The 17,018-nt window shown below is 45.6% G+C and overlaps 1 protein-coding gene across 2 annotated transcripts in view; it reads left to right on the forward strand.

Annotated features, from left to right (window-relative positions):
• Positions 1-2,088: 2,088 nt before the first annotated feature.
• LOC147617221 (uncharacterized) overlaps positions 2,089-17,018 on the forward strand; it is a 28,629-nt gene continuing 13,699 nt past the window's right edge. The window contains exons 1-2 of one of the 2 annotated variants that reach the window (XM_086776829.1): positions 2,089-2,197; positions 3,359-4,009. In XM_086776829.1, coding sequence (XP_086632955.1) covers positions 3,381-4,009 — 629 coding nt within the window. In that variant the 5' untranslated portion in view covers positions 2,089-2,197; positions 3,359-3,380. Of the gene's footprint in view, positions 2,270-3,358; positions 4,010-17,018 lie in introns of both variants that reach the window. The other variant, XM_086776828.1, reaches the window with a different exon arrangement.

The raw sequence follows: 17,018 nt of genomic DNA on the forward strand, positions 1-17,018 counted from the left end.
CAAGCAATTTAACTCAAAGGTGATAGAAGCAGAAATCATTATAGGTACAAAAATTGGAGATAGAGTCTTTATTCCCAGGATAACATTTGTGCCTACTGTGCTTCAATTTCCGTTTGACATGAGAAGGAGGCAATTTCCTGTCAGGTTAGCTTTTGGTATGCCAATAAATAAGTCCCAAGGACAAACATTGAGTGTATTGGGACTTTATCTGGCCACGCAAGTATTCACACATGGACAACTGTACGTCGCTATGTCGCATGATGTTAGATCATCCAATGCAGTGAAAGTGTGTGTAAAGCATATTGTGGAATATGAAAGTGGCACAACATGTTCAAATGAACTCACAACCAATGTTGTCTACAAGGAGGTTTTGCAAATGGCATGTCGAAGATTTTAAATGTAAATGGCAATTTGCAAATGTAAGAGACCAAATTTATACGTATCTTTGTGCAATGAAGGAAGCATTTGATTGGAGAATGTTTTTGAAGATGTGCAAGTGCAGTCTTTGTTTGCTTTTGGATTGCTTTTATATACAGTGCCCTTATATTGTGTGTGTGTGTGTGTGTGTGTGTGTGTATAGAGAGAGAGAGTGTTATATTTGATATCAGGGATATATTGCTTAGGATGGATGTGGCAAGGAGATCATTTTCATTCGTTTATGGTGATGGACAAGATATTGAAGGTAAATGTTTTAGACGTTTGCTATAATTTAGGTATTATTATTTTTATGTAGCTTTTGTGTTTTGTTTGATTAATTTATATTTTTATTGAAACATTCATTTGCAACAGGGAATATCTTCACTTTTTTAGAACCCAGATTATTGTTGGGTTTGTATGGTTGAGACAGTTATGAGACGAGAGCTTTGGGCTCCTTGGAATTTACAATCTACGATTGTGGAAGGTTGGAGATCAGCTTCATGTACGTGTAATGTTTGTGGATTATGAAAAGCTTGATAAGTTGGATTTTCGGTGCATAGGCACTGGATAATACATAATTTCTCGATTTGCTGTTTACAAGTTTGTTCAAACGCTGTTCGCCTCAAATATTGATCCACCAAATGAGTTTTGTAAGCTTTTATCTTTATCCAACTTTTTTCTACGAGAGTTATATTTTCAACGCTAATATTTTTTATGGCATACATTTTGCCAAATGGAGTGCGGGATATAGGCTACCAAGGAGAGATAATCCAGTTGTCCAAAGATTGTTTTGAGGTTGTGTTCAGGTGTGTTAAGATACTCAACATTTTATGGGTTTGTAATGCTAGAAGCTTCTATATGGATGTATATGGCAATCACGATGTTTTTATATATTAGTTTGGCAAGTTGAGGGCGATGTATACATATATGTATGAGTGTGACCAGTATCTATGGATATTATGGGTGCGTGCGCATACACAGACACATATATGTATGAGTGTGACCAGTATCTATGGATATTATGGATATAGGCTACCAAGGAGAGATAATCCAGTTGTCCGAAGATTGTTTTGAGGTTGTGTTCATGTGTGTTAAGATACTCATCATTTTATGGGTTTGTAATGCTAGAAGCTTCTATATGGATATATATGGTAATCGCGATGTTTTTATATATTAGTTTGGCAAGTTGAGGGCAATGTATACATATATGTATGAGTGTGACCAGTATCTATGGATATTATGGGTGCGTGCGCATACACAGACACATATTTACATGTGTGTATGTGACATGCACACATGCATTCATAGGCGCACACACACTTACACATATCTTCCAGTTGTGGCATGTATGGTTTCAATGGATTTCACGTACACGTACTCATACGTACATGTCCATACATATATACATCTTTATAAGTGTTTGTGTGTAACTCGATGTGCCTAGCTTCTAAAAGGAAAGGAAGGGTGATTTTACACATATTTCTTTTGCATGTACCTAAATGCAAAATGCTTCTTGCTCGTCGTAGACCGGTCGCAACACTAGTAGTAACGGTCGCGACACTAGTAGTAAGAAGACTAAAGAATCTCTCCCCTTCATGCACACGGTACGTGGCAGGGAAAGAAAAAGGAAAGGAGATACCATACTCAATTATTTTTTGGAATTTAAAAGATCTAAAGAAGTGCTAAATACGCAACATTATACTTATAGTTTGCTCATATATGCTGTCGACAATTAAATTAAAGTATTTAAGGCAAGATTGAAGGTTTGCAGAGACGGGAGGTATGTGCTTTCCACCATATTGTTGTCTCTGTTGATTCATGCGCGGATCGACCTATGATTTCCAGCAACTAGGTAGGGCAATTGAATTGATTCCAATTAACTTTGTATGTGTGTGTGTGTGTGTGTGTGTGTGGAGAGAGAGAGAGAGAGAGAGAGAGAGAGATTTGCCCTGTGTGCTCTCACTGCTATGGTCTTATTGTCTCCTCTGCCTAGAATGCCCAAGAAAATGAATCTACTCTATGTAGGTGTCTTACTGCCATGGGTCTCTGAAATGCTTATTGTTTGAGCTCTCTAAGATTGCCAAGGAAATGATTTTACTCTTGCTGTGGTCTTTGGTTCAAACCATTGGATGGGCATTCCTCCCAATGCCTACTTATCATTTACTGAACAGCTCTTTCTCTTGGTGTAACTGTAAAGCCTTTCCAAGGTTCCATTGGCACACACCACTCCATTTGTAGAGTTAGAAAATTCTCAGAGGGTACACATGCAGGTTAAAATGTGAGGTGGCTTGGTCTTCAATCCCCCCCCCCCCCCCCCCCCCGCCCCCGCCCCCCCCTTGCGCGGCAAAACCTCTCTTTCTCCTGGGTGCCATAAGAACGCACATGCATACATGCATGCACACAGCTACACACGTCGCAGGCATTATACTCAACTAGAGGACCTGAAAAGCTGCTGAAGCATTGCTGAAGCTAGGGGTGGCAATGGCTAGCCCGTTAAGATCCTGAACTGGATGTGCAAGGTTTGATTCTAGCTGTGTGCACTTGTGGGTCTGCACATGTGCACCTAGCTTTCTACATTGTGAGAAAATCTTTTTTGCCTTCCTCAATTGAGACATGAAAACCTTTTGGGGTGGTGGTCTTGCCTCTCCAAAAAGTGGTCCATGCTCCCTCTTACTAAAACAAGGGGAAGCTCTGGAAAAACATCTGGAAGTTTCCATCCCTCCCCTTCCCCTTCCCCTCCCTTCCCCTCTCTCTTCTCTAGTTTTTATCCTGTGGGTGGAACCAGCTTCTTGTTTTGGTACCACAGACACTCGTAGCTATACATGATTGATCTGATGTTTTTTGCATCATAAAGTGCATAAATCTGTACTTACTGTTATGGTTGGTTTAATTCAGTCAAAATTAGCAAAATAACAGTTGGAATCCGTGCAAATGGTGGCAGGGAGAGTCAGCATTTGCTGCAAATGGCAGGGAGAGGCCGCAACTATGCTGGTAATGATAGCTCACGGGGACCACGTCGGGGGGGACCACCAGGCTCAGGTCCGATGTATCCGCGTCCCTTTCCACGTGACATGCTACCTCCTCATCAGGGCCTGCATCCCGGATTGTCTCCGATGCCTAAAGAAGAGGAGCTGGCAAATCAACAAGACAACATGCACAGGAGAAATTTACCTCCTCTTTTAGGACCTCATTCAGGCTTGCCACCGCCAGCACTTATCGAGCAGCTCGATTTGCAGCATTCTGAAATTCAGAGGTTGTCGAGGGACAACCAGCAGCTTGCGGCCATACATGTCACTTTACGGCAGGAGCTCTCTGCAGCACAACAGGAACTGCAACGCCGGCAAGATAACTCCCAAACCCAGACTGAGAAGGATGGGCAAATCAGAGGACTTCTGGAGAGAGTGTCACAGATGGAAGTGGATTTACGCACAATGGATTCTTTGAAAGAAGACCTGGAGAAGCTTCTTTCGCAGAGGCAGGAGCTCTCAGCAAGGTTGCAAAAGGAAACTCAGAGGGCTCAAGTGGATGCTCATCAGATTGCTACTTTGAAAGCTCAGATTGATGGTTTGCAGCAGGAGCTTCAGCATGCCAGGTATTGCAATGATTGTGAATAGTTCTTGATTTTCAGCTTTGTATGCTTACTGTAGGCCTTTTACTTCGACAAAGCTCATTTTCGTCATGCTTGTGGATGATCAGGGTTTCAGTATTACGCCCTTTCATCTTCCATTAGGTAAATGCATACATGTGGGATGCATGAATATTAAATAAATGTATCCAGCATCAAATGTCCTAGGGGCCATTGATAACCTTTATGTCTAGGTATAGCATGTCTATGGTCATCAAAAATCACATTCAAAGATGATAAGTCCCATACAATGGTGGACTTCGAAACATGCTTAGTTGTTGATGTTATTGGCTTGTATGATGGGAACACCATATGGTTTTAATGTATATGATAAGAACTTTCATTTCATGTATCCTTGGGGAGTATTATGTAACTATTGCAGATACGAAGAAACTACTAAAAATGGCAAGACCAACAGCAACTTTTGAGGACATTGGGAGGCTGCTAGAATGGGCAAGAACAGCTGCAGGTTTCTCACATGCCATCAATAGGATGTCTTATACCAGATAAAGATAGGAGCCTTGAAGATTCAACAGATTGAGCTGGAGCATCAGGGATGACTCTCCTCCCCCATGTTCTGAGATAAGTAAGAGGGGATATCGAATGATGAGAGATAAGGAGAGTACCATTTGTGAGCCCTGATGATAAAGGAATGGAGGCGAGAGTGACTGCAAAGTCTAGGATTGCACACAGGTAGTCTAAGAGCATGGATGCGATGGGAGAACACAGGGCCTGCAGGCAATGGCCTATGAGAATGGCGCTTTGGGAACAACAAAAGCAATGTATGGCAGATGAAGCAAGTTGCAGGACTGTTGCATGCGTGGAAGCCGCCTTGCTTACTTGATCCTCAGCCCTAAGCCTCATAAAGAACAGTGATGCAAACTTTAACGATGATTAGACAGAGAGAGAAGAGAAGAAGAAGAAGATATATTAACGTCTTGCAAAAGACCCAACAGGTCTATGAGACAAAAGGTGTACAATTTGTCCATGGAAAAAAAAGACAACATAACAAAAAGAACTAACACTAATCCCTACATAAATGTAGATATGTATGCTCATCATGGAGGATCACCATCCTCATCATCGTGGATACAAAGTGGGTGTAGGATACAGGGGTGAGTGTGGAGAGGATGTGACAATTTGTGAATATGAAGTGGAAGCAAGTAGAGATCAAACAAGAGAGAGTAGACAGCCAAGAGAGATCCAATACTTGAGCCAGAAACTGAAAAGTATTGATTGAATTATGAATGAACAATGTCCATTGTTATATACATATCTGTAGAGCCAGTCGGCCTGTAGGACTGGAGGACAAATGCCCATGATTGATAAAAATGCCTAAAATAGCCTAAAACTAAGCTATAAAATAGCTGAAAAATATGGGCTTAAAATGAGCTGGAGATGACATGTCCAACACCTCCTCTCAGCTCCGGCATGGGGGTTTGACTCCCATATAGGTAAGGAGCTGATCAATAGTATCTCGAGGAAGAGGTTTGGTGAAGAGATCAGCAAGGTTTTCCTGAGAAGGACAATATTTCAATGTAATGATGCCGTTGGTGACTAGCTCACGAATGAAGTGAACGTGGACCTCAGTATGTTTGGTCCTGCCATGGAAGGATGAAGTTCGAGCCAACGCCAAGGCACTCTGGCTGTTCGTAAGAATATGGATCGGAGAATCCAAGAGTACATCAAGATTGCTCAACATCTAGAACAACCATAGCAACTCACAGTAGGTATCCAAATAAGCACGGCATTGAGCCTGAGTAGAAGATAATGAAACTGTATTCTTCTTCTTGGATCTCCAAGAAATAAGATAGGAACCAAGAGTGAAGCAATAACCAGAAGTGGATCGTCGAGTATCTTGATCATCTGCCCAGCCAGCCAGCATCACAGTATCAAATAAGCTTAGTGCCTCCTTTGAAAGAGAGACCATAGTCCAAGGTATTGGATAAGTATTGGAGAACCCTTAGTTGCCAATGAGAATGTTGAGGAGCGGGCGAAAATTGACTGAGAACACTAACATTCTAAGAAATGTCGGGCTTGGTGTAAGTCAAATAAATAAGAGAACCAACAAGCTTCTGGTACTATGTATTGTCCTTGAAGAGAGGAGAGGGACCATCACAAGAGAGCTTGGAGTTAGGATCCATTGGACAATAAATTGGACGGCACTTGGTTATCCCATCCAGGAGCTACTGCAAATATCTGTACTGGCTAAGAAATACTCCATCCGAAGACTGATAGACCTCCATTCCAAGGAAGTAGTGGAGAAGTCATCTCAAAGGTGAGAGCTAAATTTCACCGGAGTTGTTTAATCTTGGCAAGATGCGAGCCAGTGTAATCAATAAATCATCAACATATAAGACAATCAAATAGAGCAAAGCATCCTGAGCAAAGACATAGAGATTGCTGTTTGCAAAGCATCTCTCGAATCCAAGGGAAAGAAAGAATGCATTAATCTTATCATACCACGCGGCACGCCTTGGGTTCTTGTTTCAAACCATTAAGGGCTTACACCTTACCCTCATGTCCGGGAAACTTGAAAACCTTGAGGTTGTTCAACATACACCTCCTCGTGTAAGTCATCATTAAGAAAGGAAGACTTGACATCCATTTGGTAAATCGGTCAGTGCTTATGAGCTAAAAAAGCAAGAACTGTCCGGATGGTGGTGGATCTAGTTGTAGGAGCAAAAGTTTCCTCATAATCCACCCCCTCAATTTGAGAGTACCCCTTCGCAACCAATATGGCTTTGTGTTTGTCTAGAGATCCATCAGCATGAAACTTGGTCTTAAAGACTCACTTGACCCCAATGACCCGTTGATGCAGAGTCTGGTCCACCAGCTCCCATGTACGATTTTTCTCAATGGAATCAATCTCGGCCTCGCCCGCCACTCAAGAAGAGCAAGAGCCTCTTTAGTTGTAGTAGGATCATATGACTATTATCATTGTACTCATCAGGGCGAGGTTACAAGAATGATGAAGCTGCTATAATCTCCGTGCCCGTGTCAAAGATTGTGATGAAAAATTAGCAAGCTGATGAAGTTCCATAGCAGAGATGAGAATCACGAACAATGGTTTCTAGCCATTGTGGAATCTTGGGGGCAATCCTCCGTTGCACAAGAGTAGGAGGAGGAGGAGAAGCTGGGGTAGGAGGAAGTGGGGGTGGAGAGGCAGGGGGTAAAGAAGTTGACGGTGGAGAAGTTGGTGGTGGAGTTGGGGTGGTCGGGGAAGGAGGAGGGACCTTGATGGTAAGCTTGAGATGAAAGCGAGAATCATGTGAGGGCTCAACAAAGTGAACATTGCGAGAAATCACCAAGGTCCGGGTCCCATAATCTGTAAGCTTTGGAATGAGAGCTATATCCAAGAAATTTGCACTTCCTGGACTTGGGATCAAATTTGGATCTGTTAGAATTAGGGATATGAACATAGGCATCACAACCGAAAACCCTGAAATGAGAGACGGAAGGTTTTTGACCAGTAAAAGCCTCCTCTGGAGTCATATGAGAAACTGCCTTTGTAGGAGAATGGTTGATGATGTAAGTAGCAGTGCTCACAGCTTCTCTTGAGAAAGAGGGAGGAAGATTAGAAGAAGAAAGCATGGTACAAGCCATCTCTTGAACAGTCCTCTTCTTGCATTCAACCACACCATTCTGTTGAGGAGTGTGAGGTGTGGAAAATTGACGGCTTATACCTTTCTGTGAGCAAAAATTATGGAAGGCTTGGAGATGAATTCTCCTCCATTGTCGGAGTGGACTTGTCGAACCTTCTGTGTGGTCACATTCTCAACCAAAGTCACCCACTCTTGGAAGCAGGAGAAAGCTTGAGATTTTTCTGCCAAGAGATAAACCCGTGGCTCCTCCTAGGGTAGTAATCTGCATTGGGCCGCATAGGTCCATATGAATGAGCTGTAGAATATGAGAAGCCCGATGAGTACCCTTGTGAGGAAAGGCATCTCGGTGTTGTGTGCCGTGAAGACAAGCCACACAAGTGGAGTGGGAGGATTTCAGTGGTGGAAGACTCTCGACCACCTGTTGAGAAGACAACAGTTGTAGAGAAGTATAATTCAGATTCCTGAAGCGAGCATGCCACAAATCGGTATCCACATGAGCTACCAAGGCATGATAGCTGTGAAGAAGTTGCAGCAGATGAGATTGGGACTCAGTCAAAGAGCCACATACCATTGTTGGCATGCTTCAGGAGAGGGCCATGAGAGAAAACCAGCCACGGTGCTTCCGAGACCTACTAAGGACAAAAGCAAATGGCAATCCAAGGTTTCCATGAGCAACAAAGGTGCTTCCGAGACCTACTAAGGACAAAAGCAAATGGCAGTCCAAGGTTTCCACGAGCAGCAAAGGTGCCCACAAACCTGCCAACAATAGTGCTCATAAGTAGCTTACTTGTCATTATTGTGGTCTCAAAGGTCACATTCACCCTGATTGTTGCAAGAAGAGAGAAGGTGGTTCTACTAAGAAAACCCCCAATCAAACCTCTTCATCCACCAACCAAACTCAGAAATCCTCTTCCACCAAGAAGATTGTCTTCATCGGTATTGAGAAGCTTCCCTCTGACTCTCCCGTTCTTTCCACCTCACGTCTTATGGATCGGGTGGTTGATAGTGGGTGTACTACTCACATGACTCCTAACAGGACCATTCTTCATGACATTCGTCCCATCTCTTTGATGATGTCCACTGGTGACGCTTCCAACTTGGAGGCCTCTTCGATTGGTAATGTGCGGCTTAACTCTTCCCCGGGCTAGCCTTCTACCATTCGAGATGTGCTTCATGTTCCCAAGCTCTCCAACAATCTCCTCTCAGTTTTTCGGATTGTGAAGAAGGGATGTGGTATCTACTATGATAGTTTCATCCTTGAGATCATCAACACCAGCACCTTGCAGATTGTTGCCACAGGTATCCAAGAAGGTGGTCTTTATCAATTGAAGGACAGATCAGGAGTAGAAGGAAGGAGTGATATAGTATCACAAAAAGCAGAGAAAGTCTTGGGCAATTTGGCGAGGAGCCGATTGACAAAGTCCTCGTCGGTAGCTTTGCTCCCCAAAGAGACCAGCTTCTTCTGAATGGTTATTAACTTTGTAATAGAATCCATGATGTTAGTAGTATCAGAGAGTTGATTCTCCAAGGCTACCTTTTGAGTAGAGTTCTCACGCTGATACCTCCTCTGGCTATTATCCCACAATTCTTTTGCAGTTTCCTCATCATTGTCATCAAATTGACGAGCAATAGAGGGTTTCATGTTGAAGAAGAGGGTTTCATGAGCCCTTGTATCTTTGTCAGCCTAGGCATCAATCTCAGCCTGAGGAGAAGTTGCATTGGGAGACGCATCAGTACCAGAAACAATATCCCATAGCCGATGATACCGAAGGAGAATCTTCATTTGTAGTGCTCAATCAAGATAATTGGTTCCATCTAAGATGGATTCCTTGGGAAGTTGAGGAATGGATGAAGAGATGACAGTCGGTGTAGAAGCCATGGAATAATCCTCTTGAATTTATAGCAAAAAGGCTGCAAGTAGTCACCATGGGGGAAAAAGACCAGAACCAGACGGGGTCTCCCCCAGGACAAAGCACGGGAGCCTCTGGCTCCAAGAACTCGACCAATGCGCACAAGCTTACTCCAGACCAGAAAGCGGAGGCAGGCAAGACTGGTGGGGCAAGTTGAGTGCTGAGGAGATTACTCAGTACAAGGAGGGTAGGTGTTTCTTTTGTCATACGAAAGGACACACTTCTTGGGAGTGTCATAAGAAGACTACCGCCTCCACGGCTTCCGTGGTGAGCCCAGCTCCCACACAGACCCTAGTGGCTGCCCCTAGTTCTTCAAATCCCAAGGCTTCAGTTGGAGCAATCATTAGCCAGGAGCTCAAAGATAAGCAGAAGGGCGCCCATGACTAGGAGTATGAGCGCAACGAATTGCTCAAGACCTTTGGCTACATAGGTGGCCAGAGTCGTCGTCTTGTTTGACAGCGGCAGCACAGAGGACGTGGTCATGGAACAGGCCGCTCGGCGTGCCCGTTTCGTCCTGACTTTGGTGGACAAGCAATTTGAGGGTTTTAGCACAGGCATGACAACGAGCGTCACGTATGAAGCTCTAGGTGCTAAATTAGTTATTCAGGGCATAGAGTTTGTGCATGATTTTATGGTTATCCCTCTTGTAGGAGGAGACATAATATTGGGCATTTAGTGGTTTCACAAGTTCGTTCCTGATGTCAAGTGGGACAAGTACACTTTCCAGATTAGTCGGAATGTGTCAAACGCCCCAGTGACCAGTAAGTGTGAGCCAGGAATTCCGAACTTTCCGCTCATAAGCCACTTGCAAGCTAAACGAGCAATTAGGAAAGGCGCACATTGTGCGATGATATACATCCAGACTGCCCAGAAGGTAGCTAGTGCTTCCGAGAAGTATTTGGCTCTCCATGAAAAGTTCCAGAAGATTTTTCTTCGGGACAATCTTCCTTTCCAGCTCCTTGTTGGAAGGTTGGCGATTTCGAGCGTGTGATCTATGGCTAGAGGGTGCCTTGGATTATCCCATAAGTGGAAGCATGGGAAGTTGAAGAGCCATATATAGGCTAGAGTGGCACCTTGTCATAAACATCTCCTCCGGTCGGTGTTTTGGGAGGCAGCTCACCGGGAGATGGGAGCCCGGTGGAGGGATGCGGCAGTGTCCGTTGGGGGTGTTCGTGGAGCTCGATGGTGATGCGTCTCCTACGTGCGGTAGTCTTCCGTTGCGCATTTTGACATGGTATCAGAGCCCGGGCGCGTGTGGTCCTGGGCGACCCCCTTGCGCCTCGGTGGCTTGCGGAGCTCGAATCGAGGGAGGGTGTTGGAAGATTGGCGATTTCGAGCGTGTGATCTATGGCTAGAAGGTGCCTTGGATTATCCCATAAGTGGAAGCATGGGAAGTTGAAGAGCCATATATAGGCTAGAGTGGCACCTTGCCTCCGGGAGAGGCAGCTCACCGGGAGGTGGGAGTCCGGATGTTGCAGTGCCCGTTGGGGGTGTTCGTGGAGCTCGATGGTGATGCGTCTCCTAGTGCGTTAGTCTTCCGCTGCGCATTTTGACACCCCGTCCAGACCAGAGGACCACAAGATCAATCTCCTCCCAGGCTCGGAACCCCCGAGCAAATTTCCATATCGCCTTTCCAAGGCAATGGAATCGGAGTTGGACCGTCAACTCCAAGAATTGTTGCAATTTGGCTTCATCCGTCCCAGCATGTCGCCATTTGCAGCACCGATCCTGTTTGTCAAGAAAAAAGATGGGTCTTCTCGTTTGTGTGTCGATTATCATGCACTCAATAAGCTGACTATCAAGAGTAGATTCCCGATGCCTCGAATAGATTATATTCTCGAGAGGCTGAATGGGGCTAAGGTGTTCTCGAAACTCGATTTGAAGAGTGGGTACCACCGGGTGAGGATTGTTGAGGGGGACATCCCCAAGACAGCCTTTCGTATGGAACGGGCCCATTATGAATTTGTGGTCATGTCTTTTGGCTTGACAAACCCCCCAGCCACATTCAACCGCATGATGATGCGTGTGTTCCGGGAATTGATTAGAAAGTGTGTTTATATTTCTGGATGACATACTAGTATTTTCAGCTACGGTTGTGCAGCATGACATTGATGTGGAGAAAGTCATGAAGTTGTTGGAAAAAGCAACGAGCTCTACGTCAATGAGAAGAAGTTGGAATTTTATTTGTTCGAGGTTCATTACCTTGGATATATAATTAGTGCAGAAGGCATTCAACTTGATCCGGCTAAGGTGGCCGAGATTGTCAATTGGAAAGTACCTCAGACTGCTTATGACATCAGATCCTTTGTGGGTATATGCCAGGCATACTCCACCCACATAGATAAGTTTTCTGACCTCTCGGTGAATCTCACCGATCTGCTAAAGGGTGTCAAGACAAGAAGGCAACGGATTCAAATGACTCCATGAGCGTTGGAGGCATTCAAGAATCTCAAGGTGGCTTTATCAGAAGCGCCTTGTCTAGCACTTGCCTCATGGGACAAGCCATTCCAGGTGATCACCGATGCGAGTAACATCGCAATTGGAGGTGTATTACAATAGAATGGTCATCTAGTAGCTTACATGTCTCGTAAGTTACTGCCCGCAGAAAAGAATTACTTAGTTTACGATCGGGAACTCCTTGGAGTTATACAGGCCTTGAAACATTGGAAACATTTTCTTTATGGCCGTGACTTCAAGGTTCGCACTGACCATCAGGCATTACGCTGGATTCAGACAATGCCAAGTGCACAATGGAGTGACCGACAACACCACATATTCCAGCAATTTGGTGGTATGATTGAGTACCTTCTAGGAAAGGCCAACCCAATGGCTGATGCTTTGAGCAAGAAGGGACAAGTGACTTTGATTCAGACCACTAGACTCGACCTTGTTGGTACGGGACTAGACGACATGAAGCACATGTATGTGGATTCTGAGGAATTCGGTACACAATGGGAATAGGCATTGGATGTCACAGGACCATGCCACTTTTTGATACGCGCTGGTTGGCTTTTCTACAAAGGCCGACTATGTGTCATGAAGTCGTTCAGGGCAGCTCTTCTCCATGACGCCCATGACGCCATTACTGGTGGTCATAGGGGCATGAATTCGACTTTGGAGAAGTTGGAACGACAATATTATTGGCCAAAGATGAGGCGAGATGTGTTTTTATATGTACATCACTGTGATATTTGTCAAAAGGTGAAAGCTTCTCGTGGGAAGAAGATAGGGTTGTTATAGCTCTTGCTAATTCCTAAGGGTCCTTTCCAAGATATTTTGATAGATTTTGTAATAAATCTGCCTCCCAGTCCGGGTAAGCGTAATACTCAGTGCTTAACTATAGTTGATAGATTTAGCAAATTTGTTATGCTTATTCCATGTAGGGCTAATGTGACCGCCGAAGATGTTGCCCATTTGTTCATTCGGCATTGGTACCCGATTGGCAGGATTCCTAAGACCATAGTGTTAGACCGAGATACCAAGTTTACCAGTCATTTTTGGAGGGCATTGTTTGATAACTTTGGTACTAAATTGAATTTTTCCAGTGCATTTCACCCACAGACGGACGGTCAGACAGAAATCTACAACTAGTTGGCCTTTGATGTGCTGAAGTGTTATGTGTCAGAATGCACAGCGGAAATGAAGACAACTGTTGGAGAGAGCAATACACAAATGCAAGAGAGAGAAGATAGTGTAACTCTGCTATATATACACCAAGAAATCCCGGAGTGCTCAATGACAAGTGTGGGGGGCAAGGGGCCATTTTATATGGCCCCAGGGTGCTGGTTGGCTAGCAGTAAAACAGCCGAGAGCAGCCCATGACCTGATCAAGCTCAGTCGGCCAGAATATGGGCAAGGGGCCATTTTATATGGCCCCAGGCTGCTGGTCGGCCAGCAGTAAAATAGCCGACAGCAGCCCATGACCTGATCAAGCTCAGTCGGCCAAAATATGGGCAGTCGGCCAAGGCGGAGCAACAGGTCGGGTATGCAACCATCAGTCGGCCAGCAAATGGAACAGCCGACAGGTAGCAGACAACCTCCCACACGTAGCAAAAAATGGAAAAAATACATGGAAGTGAGGAAAAATAGGAAAACACCAAAACTGGGTGGGCACACCCACAACAGAGACCCTGACATAGTGTACAGACAGGAGATGATTGCTAACACCCCCTCTCAGCTCCTGGATGTGGAACCAACCCCAGTGAGCTGGAGTGCCGCCGGAGCATAGCCTGAGGTAGATACTTCGTGAAGAGGTCCGCCGCATTGTCCTCCGTTGAACAATAAAGAAGCAAGATGTCACCAGCCAAGATCTTCTCACGAACAAAGTGATATTGTATCTCTATATGCTTGGTCCGGGCATGGAAGACCGGGTTCCGAGCAATAGCGACACAGCTCTGGTTATCGCACTGGATGACCGTGGGCTCCTTTTGTGGAAACCCAATCTCGCTGAAACCGATCCCGTCAAGTAGGAGTAGACTCCGTTGGACACCCACACGCGTAACAGCACAACTTAAATATCACAATATGAATGGACAACTCAATAACAAGTGAAAAACTGAAATGAAATGATGATCAATGGACACCCGCACTGGGGCCGGAACGGGCCGCCCCCCCCCCCCCTCCCCCCTCAATATATAATATATTATTGGGAGTATTTAAGTGATACAATGCTCCATGGGTTCAATGAACCAGATGATGTCCATGTACAATTGAAATGAATACAGTTACCAAACAAGAGACTTGAAGTAGACGTTCGAAGTAGAGCGATCCACTTGAAGAAGTCTAGTCTCTACGGTCCCGTGCCTTCACTGGAATCCGCAAAGAGCGCCCCACTGGTGTTCCAAGACCACGCACAAACAGGCGCTCCCGTACTAACGCCTAGCTCTCCCGATCTCGGCACCCATGGACCGTGGTTCTCCAAAAGCTTGGACTACACGGCACCGAACGGGTGTTAGCAGCAGTGAGTATCCCTCGAATGTTTTATACCAAGGACCTTTGCTTGAATCCCTTTCAATAAGCTTTGCAAAAACCTTTGGTATCAACAGAGTATAAGCTGGACAATATGTGTGAGTTCGTGGTACTATACCCGGGCTGCAGCATCAAGTATTGAGAGACCTGAATATGGGACTGTTTTGGATCTGAATCGGGCTGCCACACACACATGACTAGAGCTTACGTTTGATGGAGAGATGGGCTGCTGCAGACTGTTGTTGATCGGCTGTGCTTTCACGGAAGAAAGCCCTGAACAGCAGACAGAGCAAACTTCACGACTCACTGGCAGGCGTCCCCGCCCAGTAAAAGTGGCACGTCAAACAGACAAACACAAGAATACAAGTCACGCGAACACAGTTTCAGGCATGCAAACATGAATGCATGTGCAAACAGTATCATGGACATATCTCCCGTTCATGGAACAAGTACTAGACATTCCTGTCGGGCACAATGATGGCACGACAGAAATTATAAATCCCGGTCTTCAGGAGTGACAGTCCCATAGGTAAGACAGAACCAGGCACGAGCCTCCCTATGGAGTGACAGTCCCATAGGCAAGACACGGCACAAATACTGGCTCTTCCATGGCGTGACAATCCCATGGATAGAACACAGTCCAGGTCATACACGGGTGGCACCAGTCTGGCTCCCGTCCATACGACACCATCCTGCTAACACACGGGTGGCACCAGTCTGGCTCCCGTCCATGTTATGCAAAATAATGGCCCCTTCACATGAGACACTGGCCTGGCCTCAAGTGAACAAGACACAGATCTGGAGATGGACCAAATGGTCGGCCAATTGGTGACATTCCCCCCCAGGCTTCTAAAGAGTCTTGTAGTTGTCCATCCCAAAGGCCTCAAGCAACTCATGAACATACTACTGCTGAGAGACAAAAAACCCCCTCTGGGTCTTCCAGATCTCCAATCCCAAGAAGAAGTGGAGTAAGCCTAAATCGGTCATCTCAAACTCCTTTGACAAGGCAGCCTTCGTCACTGCAATGTGCTCCATATGACTGCCGGTGAAAATGAGGTCATCCATGATCAACGTGACCATGCCGCGTTCCCGAAAGAGATATAGGCTGGGATCTGCAACCGATCTCTGAAATCCAGTCCGTAGAAAGAAGGAATCAATCTTCTGATTCCAAGCGCTGGGAGCTTGCTGAAGACCATACAAGGCCTTCCGCAACTTGTAAACCATCCCCTTTGATCCTGGAACCTCAAAGCCTGGAGGCTGCTCAACATACACCTTCTCCTGTAGGTCACCATTAAGGAACACATATTTAACATCCATCTGATATACGGGCCACCGCTGAGAAGAAGCAAGGGCAAGAACGGTCCGAATTGTGGTCATCCTTGCTGTCGGTGCAAAGGTATCCTCATAGTCGATGCCAGGCCACTGAGCATAATCCTTAGCCAGAAGTCTGGCTTTGTGTTTGTCCACCGACCCATCGGACGTATACTTGGTCTTAAAGACCCACTTGACACGAATGACAGACCGTTTCGATGGCCTCGGTACCAACTCCCAAGTGTTATTCTTCTCAATGGCATCCAGTTCCACTTGTATGGCTTTTCTCCAAGTATCTTGTGCAAGGGCTTCCTTGACGGAAGTGGGCTCTTTGTCTCGCACGATACGAGACATCAAAGCATAGTTTACCTGTAAAAACTCCGCTGAATGACTTTTATCACGAACTCTGTGCGATCTTTGAGGTCCATCCTCTGTGGTCCATTCGGAGGGAAGCTCCGTGACACCTGACTCCACAGGGTGTCCACCAACCACCTGGGTACTCGAACAGAACGCGGAGCCTCCTGCTACTGCGGGAGCTCATCTCCAACTGCGGGCTCAACCTCCTCGATGAACTGAGGCTATCCAGCTGGAACAATCGACCGGGAATCATCGTCAGAATCTTCTGGGTCTCCAAGGAGTGGCGGCTCATCAAACCAGAACACGCTCATCAAAGACCACATCCCTGCCTGACAACAACCTCGTTCCTCTCTGGATCATATAACCTGTATCCCTTGGAAAGAGAGTTATATCCCACAAAGACAAGCTTTTGGGACTCTGAGTTGAGCTTCCCCCTCTGCTTGTTCGGAATGTGAACATATGCATCGCTCCCAAACACATGGAAATGGGAGACATCAGGTTTCCCTCCAAAATATGCCTCAAAGGGAGTCATGTTCGGTACTGAAGTCGTCGTCGAACGGTTGAGGATATGGACAGCTGTAGCCATAGCCTCTCCCCAAAGTAGATGAGGAAGATCACGATGCTCCAGCATTGTCCTCGCCATCTCCAGCACAGTCCTGTTCTTACGTTCAACTACTCCATTCTCTGACAACGAACCTGTATTGACCAGCTCCCGCTTGATGCCATGTTCCGCACAAAATCGCACGAAAGCATTGGAAGGAAATTCACCTCCTTTGTCAGCTCGAAGAGTCTTAATCTGCAAGCCAGACTCTTTCTCCACCATCA

The sequence above is a fragment of the Cibotium barometz genome, chromosome 37, assembly GCF_041138505.1.
Source record: "Cibotium barometz isolate CiBa-2024 chromosome 37, ASM4113850v1, whole genome shotgun sequence".
Taxonomy (NCBI): Eukaryota; Viridiplantae; Streptophyta; class Polypodiopsida; order Cyatheales; family Cibotiaceae; genus Cibotium; species Cibotium barometz.